This window comes from Rhincodon typus, chromosome 23, assembly GCF_021869965.1.
Source record: "Rhincodon typus isolate 14 chromosome 23, sRhiTyp1.1, whole genome shotgun sequence".
NCBI classification, from domain to species: Eukaryota; Metazoa; Chordata; class Chondrichthyes; order Orectolobiformes; family Rhincodontidae; genus Rhincodon; species Rhincodon typus.
The window spans coordinates 6,245,031-6,266,762 of record NC_063354.1 but is presented as its reverse complement, the minus strand read 5'-3'; the positions used below and the strand labels follow the sequence as shown (position 1 = coordinate 6,266,762).

Here is a 21,732-nt window from a genome sequence, read left to right as displayed (position 1 = left end):
CTGTCCCCTTGACAACTTTCTTTCCTATCTATCTTGGTGTAGATATGTGATCATCAGCAAATTTAGCTCCCGTTGATTTAGACCTCACATCCAAATGAATTCTATTGATTGTAAATAGTTGAGGACCCAGCACTGATTCCACTCTACTAGTGGCACTCTACTGGTTACAGCTTGATAACCCAAAAATTACCTATTTATCCTTACATTCTGTTTCCAATCCTTTATCCACACAAATATGTTACTCCTACATCATGTGTTCTTATCTTGTGCAATAATGTTTGATGCGGCACCTTATCAAACACCTCTGTAAATCCAAAACAATTAGGTACAGTCAATATGGCTTTGCACAAGGGAAATAGTGTTTGACTAATTTATTAGAGTTCTTTGAGAAAGCAACAAGCAACATAGATACAAAGGAACCTGTAGATATGGTGCACTTATATTTCCAGTAGACATTTCACAAAATGCCACATTAAAGGTTATTACACTAACTAAGAGCTCATATAATGTAGGGGGTGACACTTGAACGTGGATAAAGGATGGGTTATTTATCAGGAAACAGCTGGCACAAATTGTTAATTTTTGGATTGGCAAGCTATGGTGAATGGAGTGTAACAGGAATCAGTTTTGGAGCCGCAACCATTTGCAATCGATATCAATAGCTTGGATGATGGGACTGAATGTATTTCCTTATGACACCAGGATAGGTAGGGAAGTTGTGAGGGGGACACAAGGACTCTGCAAAACCATACAGGTAGGTTAAGTGAGTGGGCAGTAAATTCAGGCAGATAAGTTAGGTGAGGGGGCCAAATAAAAAATTAAAAATAAATAAATAAATAATTTTTTTTTAAAAAAAATCGATAAATGAGAAAAAAAAAATGGGCAAATGTGAGCTCATCCACTTTGACAGGAAGAACAACAAGCTGAATGTTATTTAAATTGCCAAACTCCACAGTTCAGAGGAACCTGGGGTGATGGTACTTGAATCAAAAAAAAGTTAACATTCAAGTGATTACGAAAGCAAATGGAAAGTATATAACCATCACCATCTACACCTCACAGAGGAGCCAAACACTTGTTCAAATATCTTTTTTCCAATGTTATTTATTGACTGGGAATGGGATATTAAAGTAAGGAAGGATGTTTGCTACAGTTGTACAGAGCACTGATGACAATACTGAGAGTACTGTACGTTGTTTTGATCTCCCAATTTAGGGATATAATTACATGAGAATCATTTCAGAAGAGGTTCACTCGACTGATTCTTGCAATTGTTGGGGGGTGAAGGTTCTATTATAAGGAGATATTTGGATGACTGGGCCTGTATCCATTTGAAATTCGAAGAACGAGAAGAAATCCCATTAAAACATTCAAGATCCTGAAGATATTTGAGAGCAAGGATGCTGAAAGGATGTTTGTCCTTGTGGGAAAGACTAGAACTACGGGATAGTTTCAAAATAAGGAATCTCAAATTTAAGACAAAGGTGATGAGATTCTTTTCTCATGAATCTGTGAAACAATATTCCCCAGAGTGTGGTGCCAGCAGTGTCACTGAATACTTTCAAGATACTGGTAGATTCCTGACTAACAAACGAGTCAACAGGCATTGGGATAGGTAGGAGAAATGTAGTTTGGGTCACAACTAGATCAGGTATGGTCTTTCACCTGACAATGGATCATAATCTCCGAATTACTTAGACATAGTGAACTTGTTAAGACAGATGACGGTTTTCTGGTTAAAACATAAAAGGGACATACAAGCCGAAGATCGCTGGGTGTGTAAATTGGGCATGATGCGAGGTATAGAAAAACCGTTCCAAATGCAAGACATATGTTTTCCCTGTCGAGGAATACAGAAGAGGAGTTTAAAAAACAACTGCAAACCAGCTCTGTGCGTTAGTCTGGTGTTCTACTTCTCTGGAGGTTTGTGGGTGCTACGGAGGTCACAGCTGAAGAATATCCACTGGACACCCTTGCACTTGTATGTGCAAGAAAGTTTCTGTCTTTCTCTCTCACACTCTGATTGCTGCAAGCAATTCACAAGAAAGCAAAGTCACAGCTGAAAAACAAAAGTGACAACTCCCTTTGGCTTGTAAAATCCAGAATCTGTAGACCAAATGCTGAACAGCCGAGGTCAGTGCTATGACAACAACTCAACTGACATTCCATAACATTTCACCATCTACACATCACAGACAAGCCAAACACTTGTTCAAGTATCTTTTTTCCAATGTTATGCATTTTCTCATTTAAATTTGTGTTTACAAATGGTGCATATTCATTCTTTTCCTCATATTTTGTAAACTGTACAAGTAGAATATTATTCTCATTTACCAATCAACCAAATATATGTCAATATGGACTTGAACTAATACGCCAGAGCTTCAGAAAGCATAATTAGATATCCTGCCACCAGGACAAAGAACAATTGAAACAAGGAATCAGTCAGAAATGAAGCTCATTAAAAATGCGCAAAAACTACAAGCAGAAAACACAATCAAATCTTTGCATCAGGTGCCAAAAGGAATGTTTGCTTCATGGACCATTTTCAGAGTATTATTGCACAATTGCTTCTTTTCATTACTAAAAAAAGTAAGACTGATTTAAACACAGATAACCCATTAACTTATACAATTGAAAACCTTCACAAATTTCTTAATAACTCAGCGTGGGGAATCGTAGTAAAGTGGGAAATCCTGTACGTGTAAAGGACCTGTACAACTCATGAGATGGTTTCATACGTGTCAAGGCAACTCCCTTGATGGCTGAAGCTGTTAAATCAATTAGTAGCAGAAACAGCAAAGATTTTGGTTTAACCTTTTAACTGATCCTGTGTTAGCTGATCTCAGCGAGGGTGGATGCACATGCAATAAAATTAGCCTTGGAGCCATGGGAGGAAGGAGGGAAAAATAAGTTTTATACTTTAGCTGAAAGCACAGCAATGAAGGGTATGCAGTGATGGGATCAAGTTTAGTTAGTAAGTAATTATCCATAGTCCACAAAGCACAATTGCTGAGTATACCCAAGACAAACATCAATAGGTCTTTGGATACCAAGGTAATCAAGAACTATGAGGATATGGTGAGCAATGAATTGAGGTAGGTCATCAACCAAGAGGTTAATAAGTCCTGGAGCAGGCTTGCAACATCGAATGGCTTGCTCTTGCTCCTGATTTTTTAGGTTCTTGCATTCTAACACAGACTCCAGGATTCATTTGGTTACCAGCTTTCACTATTTGAGAACATACCTCAGTTGTGGATATTTGCTGAGCCACTAAAAGTCTGCTAACCCTGTGGGGTGCCATCATCAAGAATCAAAGGAGTGAAAATGAGCAGAAAATTGGCAAAACATTGAACTGTGGTAACCATCCCAAAGTACTAATGTTACTCAGGAATGGGGAAGAAAAACAGTCAAGTCTAAATGTTACTCTTACAGTAACTACTCTAAGAGGTTTAAAGTTAAATTAGAATACCTCCACGCAATGCCAAATGTTGGTCTCGGTGATGGATACGGCCAGATGTCCTGTGCAGGCTTTGCATTGTAGTTAAATCCTGGAACTTCTTGAATCCCAGATCGCCTGGCTAATTTTCGTAGGTCATCATTGGGTAGGACAAATATGCTCTTCTTGCTGCTTTTGGTAATAAATTTACGGTATGAAGGCAGGGCTGTGCCAGACCTGGTCTTTTTGGGCCGACAAAACCGCATTAGTTTTACTTTATCCTTGGTGGAATATTCTTTACTTACTGTCATGGTAGTTGTTGACATCCCACCTGGAGTGGCCACAGAGTCAGTCACTGTGGTTGTAACAACAGTTTTTTCTGTGACTGTCACAGCATCCACGGTACTGTCCAGTTTCGGTGTGGTCACTTTTGTGATTGTTGTGGTTGTGGTTGTTGTTGAACAAACAGCACAGTTCTTAATACAGGACACCATTGACGGAATATTGCTCTGTGGAGAAGAAGCTTCAGTTACACTAACAACAGTTTTGGACTGGGTAGAAATGGTCGTAGTTGTGGTGGTCATTTTAGTAATAATCGTTTTAACCTCATGATCCCCATTGACACCACCCACTTCATTTTCCGATTGCATCCCATTTTGCTCACTGAAGCTCTTGCTCAAAGTGGAGTCTGGTATTGAAATAAGGGGTGTAGAAGCAGCTTTTTTATGCAGCTGTCCATCTATTTCCAATGGTTTTGCTCTATTTTCAGTCTCTAATGATTTATCCATATCAACATTTAAAAGACCTGACTCTTTGGAAGAATTTACTACTTCAGAAATATTAAGTAATCCTGGTTCATTTCCCTGCAATAGTACAGGTTCTAACTTGGATGGATTCACTTGAGCCTTTATCAGTGAGACTGCATCATCTAACCTGGGTGCCTTTACTTGTGGGTTTGAATTATCTACACAGGGTACCTTTACCTGTGAGACTGAATCATCTAATCTTGGTGTCTTTACCTGCAGGACTGAATCACCTATGCCGAGTGCCTTTTCCTGTGGGACATCATCATCTATGCTGGGTGCATTTACCTGTGGATCTGAATCATCAAGTCTGGGTGCATTTACATGTGGGACAGCATTATCTATGCCGGGTGCTTTTGCCTGGGAGGCAGCATCATCTGACCTTAGTGCTTTTAATTGTGGGACGGCATCATCTAACCTGGGTGCTTTAACCTGTGGAACTGCATCATCTAGCCTAGGCGCCTTTAATTGGGGCAATACATTATCGTTATGTGTTATTATATTATCTTGAACCTTGGAATGAGCAGCTACTAAAGTTCTTCCTTCTAGTCTATTCGGCTTTTCTTCTAGATCATCCATGGTAATATCTCCATTCATAACTAGCTTAACGAGTGGATCTCTTGCTGATGACTTTGTTTCGTTTTCAGAGTTCACTTTGATGCTGCTCTTTTCTTTAAGACGTTCTATGTTATTAACAGCAACATCAGATGCTTCAGATGGCACCAATTCAGAGTTTTTCATAACAGCTGATTTTGATTCCACAATGACTTTTCCATTAACCTGATCAACAAGGTGCTGATTCTCTAGTTTATCTATCACTTCCATTTCAGAAATCTTAGTTTCCATATTGTCATCTATGTCCATTTTTTCAAGGCATCGACTTTCAATACTATTGCTTTCCTTGTGAACATGTATTTCTTTTATACCATTTTCCTCAATAATCATTGGTTCACCACATTTTCCAGAAATTGCTTCACTGGTTTGTGGCTCTATCTTTTGAGGATATGCAATTTCAAGAATCTCTTTATTTGTCTTTATTTCAGGGTTGTGTTTTTCAATGTTTTCATCTGTCTCCATTCGATCACTTCTCCCTTCAACAACACCCGCTTCCATCTTTGTGTTTAGATTGTCATAGTTTCCTCCTCCTGCCAATGGCTCGCAGATCTTGCCAACACACTCATTTTTCACATCAGAACTATTATTTACAGAATATTTTCCCACAACCAACTGAACACTGCTGCCTTCGGCACCATTTTCCTGGCTTTTTAAATGTAATTCATTGGTTTCAGTGCTTGTGACCACTGATTCAATATTATTCTCAGTAGCCTCCTTGATAAGTTTTTGGTTTGACTTGGCATTGTCAATACCTGGATCCTTCAACGGTGCCAAAACTGAATTATTTCCTTGGATCAACGCTTGACTTTTCTGAACAGCATTTTCTTGAACTGATGCCATTGAGCTTTCAAAAGTGATCTTTGGAGAGATCTGACTCACATGTTCTTTTTCTTGCACTGCTACAACGGATTCAGGTTTTTTCTGAAGACAGCTTTCAGCATCATCAGGTTTCTGTGGTTCAGTTGCACCTTTCTGTTCCTTTTTCTGCAATTTTATTAAAGCTTCTTGTTTCAGTTTTTCTTGACGTTGCTTCTCTTCCATTGTAAACTGTTTTATTCGCCGATCCAGCAGCCCATCTAATTTTGATGTTTTTACTCTCTTTTTATACCAAGTCCTGAGTTGAAAGGCCTCACTCACGTTGATAAGATCAGTAGAGATATTTTTTTCCTGCTCTTGTGAACCAGATTCATTTTTGGTCTCATCCAAATTCATTGGTTCATCCTTTATTAACTTATCACCATCAATTCTGGTATTTTCACTGTTCTCTAAAATAAAAAAAAGTATGTAGTTAGCATTCAGAGTTGCATAATGGGAAACTGCCCTCCCTCAAAGTTTTCTGAAAGACATTTCCCAGTCAGACCATATGTCCATGCAATAAAGTGGCCTAGTGACACTGAACGAGTAACCTCAAGAGTGAATCATTTAGGTTGACCTAGAGACAAGACTCCTTACGGAAGGAGTTAGGGGAATAAAAGATGACAGAGAGAGCTTACTTACTTCAAAACAGCATAAACTTTGACATGGGGAGAAAATTGGACTTACTAACATGGATCAAATCTCAATTATGAGAGTAGAAAATTTGCACTTGTCCAAATTAGTGAGAAAAAGCAGAATTCAAAGCAAAATTCTCTAAGATATCCCAATCTAGTCTCTCTTTTCATTTTGTTGAATTGTTATATTATCACAAATGAGCAAATCTAACCAAGACCTTTCAAAACACAAGCAGATTTTTTAAAGTCAATTTCTTGTTCTCTTTTGTCTAAGTATCTCAGTTGCTTAATAGTTATTTAAATTACTTTTCATTTAACTTGCATTCCAGAAAGATTAATTCCCAATACAAAATACATCAATGTGTGATTTGAATGTGGATTCAAGTGACATCACTGTACTAACTTCAACTTGTCAAATGATTATATTCACTTTTTTTTTAATGTACACTTGAGGAAAATTATACCACACAAGTTACAAATATACCTTTCAAACAGATGGACATCCATTTTGAAAGTCTCATTTCCACATGCACCAGATTTATTCTTGTATATCCGACAAAAATAGCATTCAGAAAAGCACTGGTACAGCTTAGTGGAGGCTCTTCCAACTCATGCCACATGGCAGTAAGACAGGACCACTAGATTCCTCAATTGATGCAGAAGCAACAACAGGGAGGTGGTGGTTATCTGCATACTCCTCTTCCATGTCACTGAAATAGTGCATTTCAGAATAATCTATCAAGATAGCTGGGGCTAGTGAAACATGCCAGAGATTCAATGGGGAATACACAGAATGGAAATAACCTGGGGTTTAAAAATAATACGTCTTTATTACTAATGAGTGGTTGCCTGATGGTAATGAACTACATAACTGAGGAATGTAACATTATTACCTCTCTTTTCAGTTTGTGATGACACAGGATTTGTATCAATTTCCATTCCTTCCTCCTTTTCTTCTATCTTGTCTTCCTCTTCTGACTTTATCTCAAATGACTTGTCTGTGACTGTGTCATTCTCTGCCAGATCTTTACAGTGTTGAGATGATTGGTGTTTCTTACAGGCTTCAGACTCCATTTTTACTGAAGAGGAGCACGCATCTTGATCCAGTTTTGCATTAGGTTTCTGTTCACCTAACAGGTTAACAAAACCCTTCATATTTTAGTCAAATGTACACCATTAACTCTAATAACAAAATTTAGGAATCCAATTTCAATCACATTAGCAATCAGGATCAAATAGAAGCTGCAGAATCACTACACTTAAGAGCACGACTGTAAGCAATAATACTATATAAGTGCAATAAAAAGGACTGGTAAATTTGCACTAGATTTAAGAAGCTTTGTTCAGGTTTATCATGAAAGATTTGTATACTGAAAAGTACTTTTTTAAACAAGAATTTATAAAAGAATTGGGACTTGGGAACAGGAGTAGGCCATATGGTCTTTTGAGCCTGCTCTACAATTCAATAAGATCATGGCTGATCTGGTGTGATTTTGTCTCCCAATTACTGTCTGCACCCCATAAGCATCCATTCCTCGTCTATCAAAAATATTAACAACACTGCCCTGAATAAATTAAAGACGCAGCTTTCACAATATTTTGGGAAGAGAACTCGTCATTCAAACAACATTCAGAGAAAACATTTGTCCTCGTCTGAAAAAAGGAGATCTCTTATTCATAAGCAGAAACTAGAATCTTCAAATTCACTAACAGCAGTTTACAACATGCTCTTATCTTCCAGTTATTGAAATGTGAATTGTCAAGATATTAAAAATTATGCGTGTTCAACCAGTGAACAAAGGTTGCACAGCATAATCAACCATGGATGGAACTGAAACATACCTTCCAGCTCCTTCCGATAATGTACATTCGTATTTCCAGGTAGCCGGGGCACGAAACGATGGACATGAGTTTTACTAATCCACATCCAACCGCCATATCCTGTTACACGATATTCTTCTCCCTTTTGTTTCCATACCTGTATTAATATCAAGTTTATTTTATGCAGTTTAAACAACAACTTATTTTACTTTCTCTATCCTATCATACTTCTAGTCCCCGAGGACGTCAGCAGTGGTCAAATCTCTGAATTCTACACTCACGATAATGGGCGATCATCCAAATGGCAGATCTATATAAACATTTTCCAGTGGTTTGAAGTTATGATTATCACTACTCTAGCAGACAGCTAACAACTGACTCACCTTAAAGTAAAGTGCAGAGTCTTACAGTTCAAACTTGCCACTTTCAACTGTCAATTCAACTAAATTATTCATTTAATTGTTACATGCAAAGAACAACGATTTATGTTCTTGATAAGTTATGAGAAAACATCTATAAGAGTGGAACCTACCTGATGCTTTACAGGGAAGGTATATTTCACCCAGGTAGCTTGTTGCATTACTTCCTCTTCCTCTTGTTTCCGCTCTCGCTTTTTGATTTTCTCTTTTTCTTCTCTTTCAACTGATGTTAATCGATAAAACCTGTGATTAATGCAGGAAGATTATCTTAGTGTTCTACAGACCTAGATGAAGCTATATGTCTCAATGTGAATTCATGGTAACAACTCGAAGTGTACCAGTTTATCCAACTTTTCTATTTCCTTTCCAGTTTCATGGTGACTGATACACCACTGGTGGATATTTCAGAGACATTATGATATAGAAGCACCATACATAATTCCAACAGAAACCTGGAAATTATATTGCAGTGTCAAACATGTCTGTATTAAATACCTATAATCATTATTTTAAAGCTAATTTATTATATTCCAGCTAGATTACATGGTCTTGGGGCAATGGCTCCCACTAATTTCTCCTGTCTTTGACTCCCTTCATGCCATGCATTATTCTGTCAACAGACCAGACTGATAATGGTAATTGGACATAAAAGTGAAAAAAAGTACACAAGGGGGTATTTCCCATCAATCTCTCAGAAAATACAGATACAGCAGTACATTAATGTTTTGTAAAGATACGAGATGACCTGGTGTTATTCTATATTTTATTTGTGATGGAATATGAAATCACATTCCAATTAAGTTCTTTGCAGGATATTCCACCTTCCTATTTAAAAAGGTAAAAGCAGGTGGTCAATGTTTATTAACTACTTTGTTTTTATTTTGAGAAGCCTGCATGAACAATTAAGTTTCAAGCTAAGGTTATAAAAAAGAATGTCGAAAAGGCGACAAAGTTAAGCAAAAATCACCTGGTATGGCCTAAAGAATCCCGCCAGACTGGAAGCATGACGACAGGTTTGATTGCACATTCAAGGATTGCAAGAGCTAGCGCAAATTCTCTTGGTTTATTGCACATCTGGACTGCTTTTATCCAATTAGATCTAAAACAATTTGTTTAAACAAAGTTGATTATATACAATGTGTATATTTGCACATACATCAGTAAAATTAACAATGCAAGTTTATTCTGCCTCTGAAGTTGGTAACACCTGCAAGGTCAAAATTAAATATGGAATTTACTGAATATTCTCCATTTGCTTGGAAGATTGTATCTCCAATAATACAAGCTCAACACAATCCATGGCAAAGCAGCCTGCTTGAATAGTATTCTATCAATCAACCTCTTCCACCACCAGTGTACAGTGGCAGAAATGTGTACCATCTACAAGATGTATGGCAGCAATTCACTAAAACTCTGCATCAACATCTTCCAAACTTACAACCTCTTCCTGTTAGAAGGAGAAGAGTGGTTGGTGGTGTTAAAATTGAGTCAGAGATAGTAGGAACTGCAGATGCCGGAGAATCCGAGACAACAAGGTGCAGGGCTGGATGAACACAGCAGACCAAGCAGCATCATAGGAGCAGAAAGGCTGACGTTTCAGGCCTAGACCCTTCATCTGAAAAGGGGGAGGGGAAGGGGGTTCTGAAATAAACAGGGAGAGTGGGAGGTGGATAGAAGATGGATAGAGGAGAGGATAGGTGGAGAGGAAACAAACAGGTAGTTGCAGTGGGAGAGAGATCCCCTGAGGTTTGTCCGGAGGGAGGAGGGTAACTTCTTCAGGCTAGGCATCCTTAGAAGAGGCTTCGCAGTGGGGTTAAAATTGAATCAGAGATAGTAGGAACTGCCAGGTGACAATGTTGTGGTACTGACACTGGACTCATAATCCAGAATTCCAGTTGAATGCTCTGCGACATAGGCTCAAATCCCGCAATTGCAGCAGGTGGAAAGGTAGCTCACAGACTGGTGCGACAGAACTTAGTTCCATTTCAAGGGCCACCGGCCCATAAGTAGTGGGGGCAAGAGGTCAAATGTGATAAGATGGGATACATATCAAAAAAGAGTACAAAAAAGTTAAGACAAGAAGAGTAATACAGGAAATGAGGACAAGAGAATGGCAGGAAGGAGCAGAGAGAAAAAAAATCTGGGAATACACCAATCTAGACTTGATGTTACAAAGATAGCAAGAACTGCAGATGCTGGAGTCAGACAATACAGTGTAGAGCTGGAGGAACACAGCAGGCAAGGCAGCAGAGGAGCAGGAAAGTTATGTTTTGGGTTGGAACGTTATTCAGAAAGGCTCCTTATCTGTTATGAATGCTGTGCATATGCAAAAGAAAACAAATTGATAGCACACTTTGAAGTAAACAAATACGACTGATAACCAAAAGAGCAACATGGCTTCAGGACGACAAGGATAGGGTTCTGAATATCAAAAGTGGTATATGACCTTCAAGAAAAACAGGAAGCCACATGGAAGCGTAACTCTGCTAATCAAGGATGCATTTGCATAACAACATTTAGAGATGATCATGGTTCAGGAGATCAGGATGTAGAATCAGTCTGGGTGAAGATACTGAATAGTAGGAGAAAGAAGTCACGAGTGGAAGCGGTCCATAAGCCCCTTAACAGAAACTGCAATATGGGACAAAGTGTACAAGAAATATTGGATGTTTTTGATAAAGCAGCAGTATTAATCATGGGTGATTTTAAACTAGGTATAAAGTAGAAAAATCAGATTGACAATAGAAATCTGAACGAGGAATTGTTAAATCGCTTTTTGGCTTGTTCCTTAGAACAGCATTTTGGAACCAACAGCTGGTTACGTCAGAACAAAATAAAACAAAGAACTGCAGATACTGGAGATATTAAACAAAACCAGAAATTGCTGGTAAAACTCAGCAGGTGTAGCAGCATCATTGGAGAGAAAGCAGAGTTAATGTTTTGAGTCCGGTGATTATTCATCAGAACCGTCACCAAACTCTAAATGTTAACTCTGCTTTCTCTCCACAGGTGCTGGCAGATCTGCAGGTTATATTAGACTTGGTATTGTATAATATGACACAATTAACTAATGACCTCAGGGTTAAGGTCATCTTAGGTAGCAGTAATTTGCCTTGGTTTGGTCTCATGTTAAAGTAAAAACTACAAAAGAGTTGAAGCTTGTTAGCAATTTCTCCATTTGGGAGTCAGTCAATAAATTTAGTTATTTTTGTTTACAGTTTCCTCAAGGGGATTGTAACACATCTCAAGTGCTTCCGAACTTCTGTACAAACGTACATTGACTTGACTCTAGGCAAAGAAAGATCTATGAAGCAACTTCTGTTGGACCAGACGTGTGTCTTACCTAAGCTGCTTTCATCTGAAAACTGGATTGAAATCCATCATATACAAATATCTTGGAAAGGTGGGCAAAACAATTTCAACTATTGAACATTAGGTGGTGTGCTCTTATCATTTCAATGTACATCACCAGTTTTGCTAAAACCAATATTTCATCTTGATACATTTATATGTTGGTGTTTAAAACAACAGCTTGGTGGAAAAACTACTGCAGGCAAATTATATTTCCCAGTTACCTCTAAAAACATTCTTTCTTGAAATTGCAATGTTGCCTACTGATTGAAAGTTCACTGTTCACCACCTCATTTCAAACTCAGGTAAAAATTAAGCAGCATAAAAGTACAAACTCTATTTCAATACGATTTAGCTATAAACACACAAAGAAACTAATTCCATTCACCTATGTGAAGCCCAGTTAGGATGCAGGAATGAGGATGGGATATTATTCTCCAGCTGGATAATGGTCAGTCTTAAAGTAGATATTGTAAGTACTTTTGACCCATGCACAGCACCATTCCACTTGAACTCGCCTGCAGGGGTCATGCAGAACTTATGTGAAAGATGCCTTCGTTTGTCATGATCTTCTCGGTGCTGATGCTTGTTGAGTGCCAAAGTGCTGGTGCTGTATTGGTTTTGGTAGACACGATACTTTCCTTCTTGACCCAACTTGAACAAGTTATTCACAATTCCCTTCATCACCAGATCTTTCCTTGTACTCAGACGAGAAACTTCCCCTTGTGAATTCACCACCAGGACCTGAAAAGTAAATAGGCTCAATATGCCATTTTATGTCAACACATGCTCCAAATTCTATACTCTTTGCTGGTTCAATATAAGTATTTATAAACAGTTTAAGCTGAATTTACAATGAACATCTTGACAATGTCGTTCAACTTCAAAATTTCAAGAAGGGGGCGCATTGGCAATTATCAAAGTATTAATAATATTGCCTATATTCCCTCCTCCTCCTCTACTGACAGGACGACATGTAAATGGACTTCTTTGTGTAAGCATCAACAAGTTGCAGTGGGGGATCAGTGCTGCAGAGAAGCAACATAGATAAAATTTGCATCAAGTAGCGTTGATGGCCTAAAAATCTTTTACCTGCTCCACAATTTATGTTCTTGCATTAAATGTGGTAAGCAGACAAAATACCTCAAAGATCTGAGGCTTACAGTCAATTCAAAAGAATACCTAAAGTTAGCTCGAATTTAAAAAGAAATTTAATTGATCAATATATACCCTGATGTAAAGTTTGCAATGCATTACAAATACAATTCAATTTTGATCTAAGATTACGTACAAGCTTGTCTCTTACCTCTCTGCCTTCCTTAAATGATTTATTTGCTTCATGCACTGCAGCAGCAGCTTGGGCACTCTTAAGTTGACTCAACTTGCTGTCAGGGTTCCGTAACCTTGTGACCATCCTAGTAGGGATAGATGATCCTTTACCAGCTCCAAAGGAATCACCATTTTCACCATATGTTTTATCACCGCTGAGTTCTGCTGATTCTACAGCAAACAATTATTATTGAGTTATCAATAATAGTGCATAATGCACTCTCAAACAATCTTAGATATATTGTTACACATCATATCCTACTCATTTGCATTTGTTGTTATGCCAAGAGGCTGGAGGAGTCCACCATCACTTAATTCCCACTCCTCCACAGGTCACAACATAAAATAAAAATACTTTTTCCAGTTAGCATTACCAATTAAATACCATATCTATATCAGGATTTAAACATGATATACCAACCAGGTTTTGTAACGAACACAGTTGTTGATGTATCTGAACAAAACCTGGTTAATAAAGGAGCAATAATTGTCTTACGCAGTCAGTACCACAACTGTACGCTTATCCTTCAATGTATCCCAAAACTCATGGAAGGACAGTGGGCGGGTGGGTCGGTCGCAATAGATTTCTCAATAGAGGTTAGTTTTCTAAAATCAAACACTTTGGCCAAAGGGTAAATTCAGTTTAGCAGACTCTAGGGTCTACCTTTGGTTATGGTCTTCTGATTATTCTTCAAGTCAAAAGGTTAAAGCATAAGATGTTCCAAAGTCTGTTACTCCGGTGTTCAGGCATGTGTGGCCATTACTAATGATGCATGATTATCTTCGAAGTCGTGCAAACTCAACTTGCTCAGGAAATGCAATCTTGAGGTACTCTTTCAATTACACTTTCAAAAGAAATTCATGAACCAGAAGTTCTCACTTCTCCTGAAGATAGAATCACAGAATCCCTACAGTGTGGAAACAAGCCATTCAGCCCAACAAGTTCACACCATCCTTCCAAACAGCATCCCATCTAGACCCATCCCCCTACTCTATGCCTGTAAGCCTGCATTTCTCATGTCTAATCCACCTAATTTACACACCGGTGGACACTACAGGCAAGTTAGCATGGCCAATCCACCTAACCTGCACATCATTAGGCTTTGGGAGGAAACCAGAGCACCTGGAGGAATCCCACGCAGACATGGGGAGAATGTGCAAACTCCACACAGACAGTCGTCCGAGGGTGGAATCAAACGCGGGCCCCTGGCACTGTGAGGTAGCATTGCTAACCACTGAGCCACCATGCCAACCATGTCTGAACAGCTTGATTAAAATAATTTTCCTTCCAACTCAGCTCATTCTTTGTAGCCTTCCTTCCATATCAGACACATAAAACACAAGAACCTTCTCCAAGCCAGTTAATGTTCAAAAACATCCCCAACTAGGTCTAATGCTAAACAAGCAAATATCACCAGTCATGTTATTTCTAGAAACCCTCATTTAAAATAATAACTCCAATGACCATAGAAACCTTTCAATAACCTCTTAAGGAAACCATTCTAGGTATTTCCACAAAATTTTAAATCAATTCCTTTTCCATAATTCTTCAGAAGGCAAGTCCTAGCAATATGAAATATGAAGAGTCTTCATACTACGTATGATATATTTTTCAGAAGAACTTTAGCTTAGGGAAACCTCTTCAACAGTAACAGTTCCATGTAGCTAAGCTTTTGGCTTTCAACATGCATGAAGATTACGTGAATGTGACTTGACAGTAAAAGATGCATTGAAATCATTACTTTCCTGAACGATTCTGGTGAGCGAGTATCTGATGATCTGGGGGATGAGGGGGTTAAGGAGTTGTTTATTGTGCCATTATCCTTGACAATACAACTAAGTACACATTTTAGACATTTTCTAAATAAGGAACTTTAGAAATATACAAAAACCACTTTGGTTGACAGTAGGACAATCTTCGAGTTTCTTGTGATCTTGAACTAGACTTGTCCATCCTCTTAGGACTCCATGGCAAATCTGGGACCTTATGATTCTATGAGTGAACTTGGTATTTTCTAACAAGTAAAAGTCTTCAGAATAAAAAAGAAGCTGTTTTCAAAAGTTCTCACAAAACTAGAAAGTACATGAAAATGATATGTAGATGATATTCCATAAGAAATGACGCATACAGTTTCCTAAAAGGTTGGAGAAACACATTAGATACTAAAGCCCTACATGATACATGATTCATTGAAGTAATTAATTTGGTTGTGGAAATCCCCTACTGTAATCAACTCTAAGCTGTCTTCTGCAATAGATTTAGTTTTTTTTAAAGCAACATTATCAGAAAACGTCATTTTTTTTTCCCAGTTGTGGAATCCACAAACAGCTATTAGTCCACAATAGCAACACTTTAGCAAACAACAGCACACAGATACAAATGGGTTTAAAAAGTGTTTTTCGATCAATTGACTCACTGAAGTGAGTTAGAGAAATTCCTTCATGTCATAGTGAAGATTTTAAGCACAAACTTATTATTTTTTAAAAAAGTTTTAAAAACTACTTGCCAAAATAATGCTGAGTCTACAGTGAAGTGACACCCTAGTGGTATTATTGCTAAATTGTTGACCCAGAGAGCAAGGTAAAGTTCCAGGGATCTGGGTTCAAATCCTGCCAAGGCAGATTGTGGAATTTGAAATCAATAAACACATGGAACTAAAGGTCTAATGATGAGTAACTCTGAAATTTAGGAATGCACACCCAGGTAAAATGTTAAGAGGAAGAGAATCACATATAAAATCTACTTTTAATGAAATTAATAGCATAGTGCATCAGTGTCCCAAAACACTTGGTCACAAGATTGTGGGTTTAAGCTCCAATTTCCCATATATGTAAATACTAATCACAAAATGGACTACAAAAGTAAATTGGGAGAGAAAAGAAGTGGGGAAATAATAGATACCTTTGGGGAAGGTTTCAGGAGTGAGGTAAACAGCTCAAAGTTTTCTCAGCCCAGCATTTTCTATTTTCTTCGGACAACTGCAACTCACACTCTATTTAGATACATAAGCTGCTAGCATGCATCAAGATCATCTCTATCTATGCTACCCACCGAGTGTGATGAAAATCTCCATATTCAGATGTAGCTCGAGACGCAACTGTAAACAGTTGGATAAATCTATATACCCCATGACAATGCTATTATGCCACCCATTAACTATACTTGTAATGCTTCAAGAGTTTTGACTCTTAGGTAACCACCTACATACAGTACTCTAAAACTATAATTGTAATCTCCTGTACAGAAATTAGCAACGGTTCATGTTAATTAATGAAAAAAACGCAAAACTTCAGTTTTGTCCATACCATTTTTTTGAGCTGATGTTGAGTTAGCAAGTACATTCTTGACTAGTACGGGTTCTGCCAAAAACTTGCTATTTGTCCTGTGTTTCATGTTGATTACTCAAATTTCATGATGTATTAGCAAGTCAGCATTTTTGACAGAAATAATTTAAGTTCACCTGTTTCATCCTGGCCATTTCCTGAAGACTGAGAAGATCCCTCCATATTCTCTAAATCCTCAACCATTTTGAAACTGGTATCCTGAGTGGTTGTCTCATTGGACAAATCCACATTGCTGGTACTATCATCAGCAGGCAACGGTGATGATGTAGCTTTCACAGCAGTGTTTGCAGCATCAGTAGAAGTCTCAATAGCATCTTCTAAAGTGGTAGAAAACAATGACACAAATTGGTCTATTAAACATCAAAAGCAAACCAAGATTTTTTCCACAAACAATGACAATGAATTGTCATCAAACTCACCAGACAATAGGATCAATCAACCACAATGAAATTAACACCACTGTTTGGCATACAGTTCAAGAATAGATTGGTCAAACAGAGCTCAAGTTTTCTCAACTTAATTGAATGACATGCAGTACTTAACCATTTAAATTATACTAACCAAGATATTTATTTACGTGGTTATTCTTAATTATGCAAAAGCTGTGTAGTCTGGGACAACAGTAATTCTTTCCAATCCATTCCTGTTTAAACCACTTGAAAATGTCAGAGCTTGATATAACAAATCTGGGACTTGTTTGATAAGTGCTATTCTATCCACTCACCTCCCCTCCCTCCACCCTTTCTCTGGTTGCTGATCCATGCTTAGGCACAGTGCCATGGTCGCCTGGATCTCATCAAGATTGCCAATCTTCATATAAAGCCATAAGACCAGGCATATATTTAACATGAGCCCAGACTTGTCCTTAACTACTAGCCATACGCCCCAGCACAAATAAGACCACTGAACAGCAATTAGGAGAAGGGACTATGACTGATTTTACCTTTCCTGGTCTGTATACCAAAGCAAGTTGTGGTAGCCCCACTACCATTCCTGCAGAGATGTTAAATTAGGACCTACCTAGTTTGTATGATGCTGTACACTCCCAGTGAGCTATTTGGGAACACAGTCAATTATGATTGCCTTTCAGCATTTTAATATAAGAAAAAAAATCCTAAAATGCTGCATTTTAAAGAAGTGAACAATTAAATTATTCAAGAAACACATGGTACGGGAAAGAATTAGACATGACAATGCAAAAGGTGTCATGCAGTAAATTTTAAAAAATATATAATCATTGAAAGAAAGATGCTTTAATCACAGATCCAGTAGTACAATATGCCATGCATTTAAGAAGCAAGGAAATTCTAAATATACACAGTCACAAAGGCTCATCTAAAACATACATGAAGAATAACTCTTAAGGGGATGAGACAGCAAAGTGGTGTTCAGGTAGATCAGTTATTTTCTTACTGAATAGCAGAGCTGTCTTGACACTGCACAGCCAAATATTTCTTATGTGAACTCAATGGCCTATAAACTTTAAGGTTGGTGATCTTACAGTACAAAACAACTAATAAAGGTTGCAATAATAAATTACTCAATGGAGAGCTCCGAAATGGTTATACATTTAGCATCCAAAAACCTGCAGAATAGTCGGGTGCTGGCCATGTTGTCTTCCATACTTTGTTCTTGATCTTAATTGTATGAGGGGACTGACATCAAATAGAAGTCACAAACCGGTCTTGTGCAAAAATTGTCCATTAACTAGGGAAAACTCAAAGCAATTTCTTTCTTGGAAAACATCTCTTGCCAAGCTACTCAGTTAAAATAAAAATCTTACGACTATTTGTAATTTTATCCAGAACGTATTGAAGTCCTTCTAGAATCTCAAATCCCATATCACTACAGTTCAAAGCACTTGCTGAGTCCATACTATAAACATGTCCAGATATTTCAATATCCTTTCTCTAAAATGGCAAAGCTACACATATCAAAACTATGACTTAACCACCACTTTGCATAAATTTATAATGAATTAATTTGTCTTCCTTTTAATGCTACCATTCATGAAATTTAACATTTTTAAAACATTTTTCTTCCTGCATTTTTAAATGCTCATTCCACCAGCTTATGTCGTCAAGCATTTTACAGTTCACTTATATTTTGAGCAAACTTTTCTTGATATCTAAAATATTTTCCAGATACTTCGTCTATTATGGTCTCATGTAAAATTAAGGTTTTAATTTACCTTAGTTGAGATTATCCTTAATTTTACCTAAGTTTTGATGGGTGAGAGCCCTGCGTTAAGTAAAAGATAATTTTGTGCTAAATATTTTCTTAGTCAGATAAACCACAAGAATAGTTAGTGTGAGGAATGGAAACATTTACACTGACATAGAATGTGGTGCTGTTCTAGGATTGGGGCAGAAGTACCTTATTGGGTCAGAGGTTTATTATTGAACCAGAGGAAGAATTTTTATTGGATTATATCTTGCCTGAAGGCTAATGCTAAGCAAGAAAATATTAATGTTTGTAAGAAGCACGTTACTTCTAAGTGCTAACCTCAAATATAGATGGTATTTAACAGTAATCATGCTTAAAATATATTGCAAAAAAAAAAGGGGAAACTAGAGTTAATAGAAACTGCACTGTGAAACTTGTTTTGCAGCTGTTAGCAAAACAAATTACAAACGATCCAAGCAAGGCACATGCAATGCTCTTTGCTGTAAGTGAATGAGACAGTGAGACAGAGCCAACAGTGCAAAACACTAATGAAGGAATCTTTGTAAAGCTAATTACAAAACAATAGTTTTTAAACAATAAACACAATATAATATTTTTATTTCTATCCATTAAACGTAGTCCCTGAAGTTCTGGATTATTGAATGTTTGTTCAGAGATACAAGGGACCAAATTAAAATATCTACTTTACATATGAAGTATTAAAATAAGCAAAAAGTAAAATTGGTTGCGTAAGTCAATGTGAAAAATCATCTCTAAAATGTCAATATCCAGACAAAAACAGATACAATCCTTATTAAAAAGGAACATTTCTCTTTTTATTATCTACTGCTTATGGGGGAAAAAGACATGCAATTTTCTGAAGAATCTTTTTGATATGTTCATCAACAAAATCAATGTTTGAAACAAACATCATAACAGTTGTCAAAAATGTCAAGAAATTTAAGATATATTTCATTGGAAATGACACCTGCCAACCATAATAATTGAAGATTAAGTATACAGATGAAAATATTATGTCAATAAATTAGAGATTTTAATTTGAATCATTTGGGATTCATTGGTAGGGTCTAATATTTGATAGGATAGGGTAATAGCTACAAAAGATTTTCCTCCTTCAGGGACCATTGCTCTGCAGATCAATTATTCAATTGGAGATACCAACACACATACACACAGATAACAATCGTCTTCCATCATGCACAAACTAAACTTATAAAGAAAGGTTTATGTTTGATGTGATGTAAAACAACAATGGCCTACTGAAAAAAAATTACACACTCTCACTGACTCACCCTATTGCCTAGTCTTGTATGGAAATAAAAAGCCAGTTATGGACCTTGTCTACTGACAGGAGGTTTCAGCCAAATCAACAGTGGAAGCAGCATAATCAGTCTTAGTATCCCTGACATGGTCAGAGGGATTGATAATCAGTGTTCATACTTCTGCCCAATAACCTGCTTGAAATTGCACATGAATGCACACTGAGTGAGGACATTTGGGTGTGCATTCAAGAGCAAAAGGATGAAAATCTAAACTTAAAAGGAAAAAAAGCTATGAAATAGCTACAATCAAACTGGAGTCAAATCGCTTAAAGTACAAGTTAACATGTTTTTTGGCATGAAAGGCAGGGAAAAAATCTTCAAAACTTCAAAAAGCAAAGGTGATTTATATTGTCAAATTTTGATTTAAAAGTTAGTAATGTCAGTAAATCATTTGTATTATTAACTTAGTAATTAATTGATTTATAAACAGACAATTAGAACAGCAGCCCACAAGCAAAGAACATGAATACAAAAAATAAAAAAAGTGCGATGCATGATTCCAAAGATGGAGGTAGTACATTCACTCAGATGATGATCGAGAAAAGAACTGCTCCCCCCACAGAGGTATGATGAGTCACCTTCTGTACCTGTTCTATCCAGGGGGAGCTGTACTGATTCGACCGCCAGTTTCTTCTCCTCTGTCAGCTTCTCAGCTTCAGGATTTGCTAGCTCTGTCTCTCCAGTGTCCTTCGCTGGGCAAGGCTTATTTTCATCTGCAGAAGCATTTTGGCTGCTGCCATCACTCTTCAAAGTCCCTGAATTTTCAGAGCTACAATTATCGACACTAGGTGTGGGGTCTATAGCAAAATGCAGAACACAAGCACCACCTTTTGAATATGTCCCTGACCATAAGTCTAAGGAAATACCTAAAAAGTTTTGCACACAACTCAGTCATATTTTGAGAACATCCAATTTAAGAAACATGACTCATTTCACATTTTACAATACAGGTACACAAACAGATTCGTAATATTTACAATATACAGCACCTACAACTGATTTAATTTATAGTATTTACAACTGTCTAATAAAAGTAGATTTTTTCAGGGTAGCTATCCAACGGACACCATCCTGGCATTTTTATTTTGCCCAAGCTAAAACTGCTCCTGAGAGCATCTGTGAAATGCATATTCCCGAAGACAACAACCTGAAATCTTTCCCAACATCAGCAATTTTTCACAAGATCACATCCAAACAGCCTTGACACTGCAAACAATTTTGAAACTCATTTTCTGTTTGACTAAGTATTACTACACAGTAAATAAAAGTTAACATTCAGCTTCTTTAGTCCATTGGTACTAATTAATTATAGATTAACTTTCACTGAATTGGTACTGAGTAGTTGTATAGCATCTATCGCTTTCAATGCGCCCTATTCAAGTTCTTCCACTGCCATCACTACAATCACCAGTGAACATAAAACACACATTACCTTCTCCCAAGATACCAGTTGGGAGAACAAAAAAAAAGAGAACTCACGGATTTTCGTAATTCTACAGACAGTGGAATATTGTGCTGGTGCATCAATAAAATAAACACAACTCAATGATACAGGAAATCTGGGTCTCAGAGTCTACATAGCAAGTAGAATAAAATCAGTTTCAACTTAAA

At 37.3% G+C, this 21,732-nt stretch overlaps 1 protein-coding gene across 1 annotated transcript in view; it reads right to left on the bottom strand.

Annotated features, from left to right (window-relative positions):
* Positions 1-207: 207 nt before the first annotated feature.
* The window catches only part of LOC125485873 (nucleosome-remodeling factor subunit BPTF-like), a 76,376-nt gene continuing 54,851 nt past the window's right edge, over positions 208-21,732 (bottom strand). Inside the window, exons 6-15 of the mRNA XM_048610993.1 lie at positions 20,709-20,918; positions 16,729-16,929; positions 13,245-13,438; positions 12,327-12,682; positions 9,555-9,686; positions 8,701-8,830; positions 8,190-8,325; positions 7,241-7,477; positions 3,473-6,122; positions 208-304 (exon numbers count right to left, since the gene is read on the bottom strand). Of these exons, the coding sequence (XP_048466950.1) occupies positions 295-304; positions 3,473-6,122; positions 7,241-7,477; positions 8,190-8,325; positions 8,701-8,830; positions 9,555-9,686; positions 12,327-12,682; positions 13,245-13,438; positions 16,729-16,929; positions 20,709-20,918 (4,256 nt within the window). The 3' untranslated portion in view covers positions 208-294. The remainder of the gene's footprint in view (positions 305-3,472; positions 6,123-7,240; positions 7,478-8,189; positions 8,326-8,700; positions 8,831-9,554; positions 9,687-12,326; positions 12,683-13,244; positions 13,439-16,728; positions 16,930-20,708; positions 20,919-21,732) is intronic.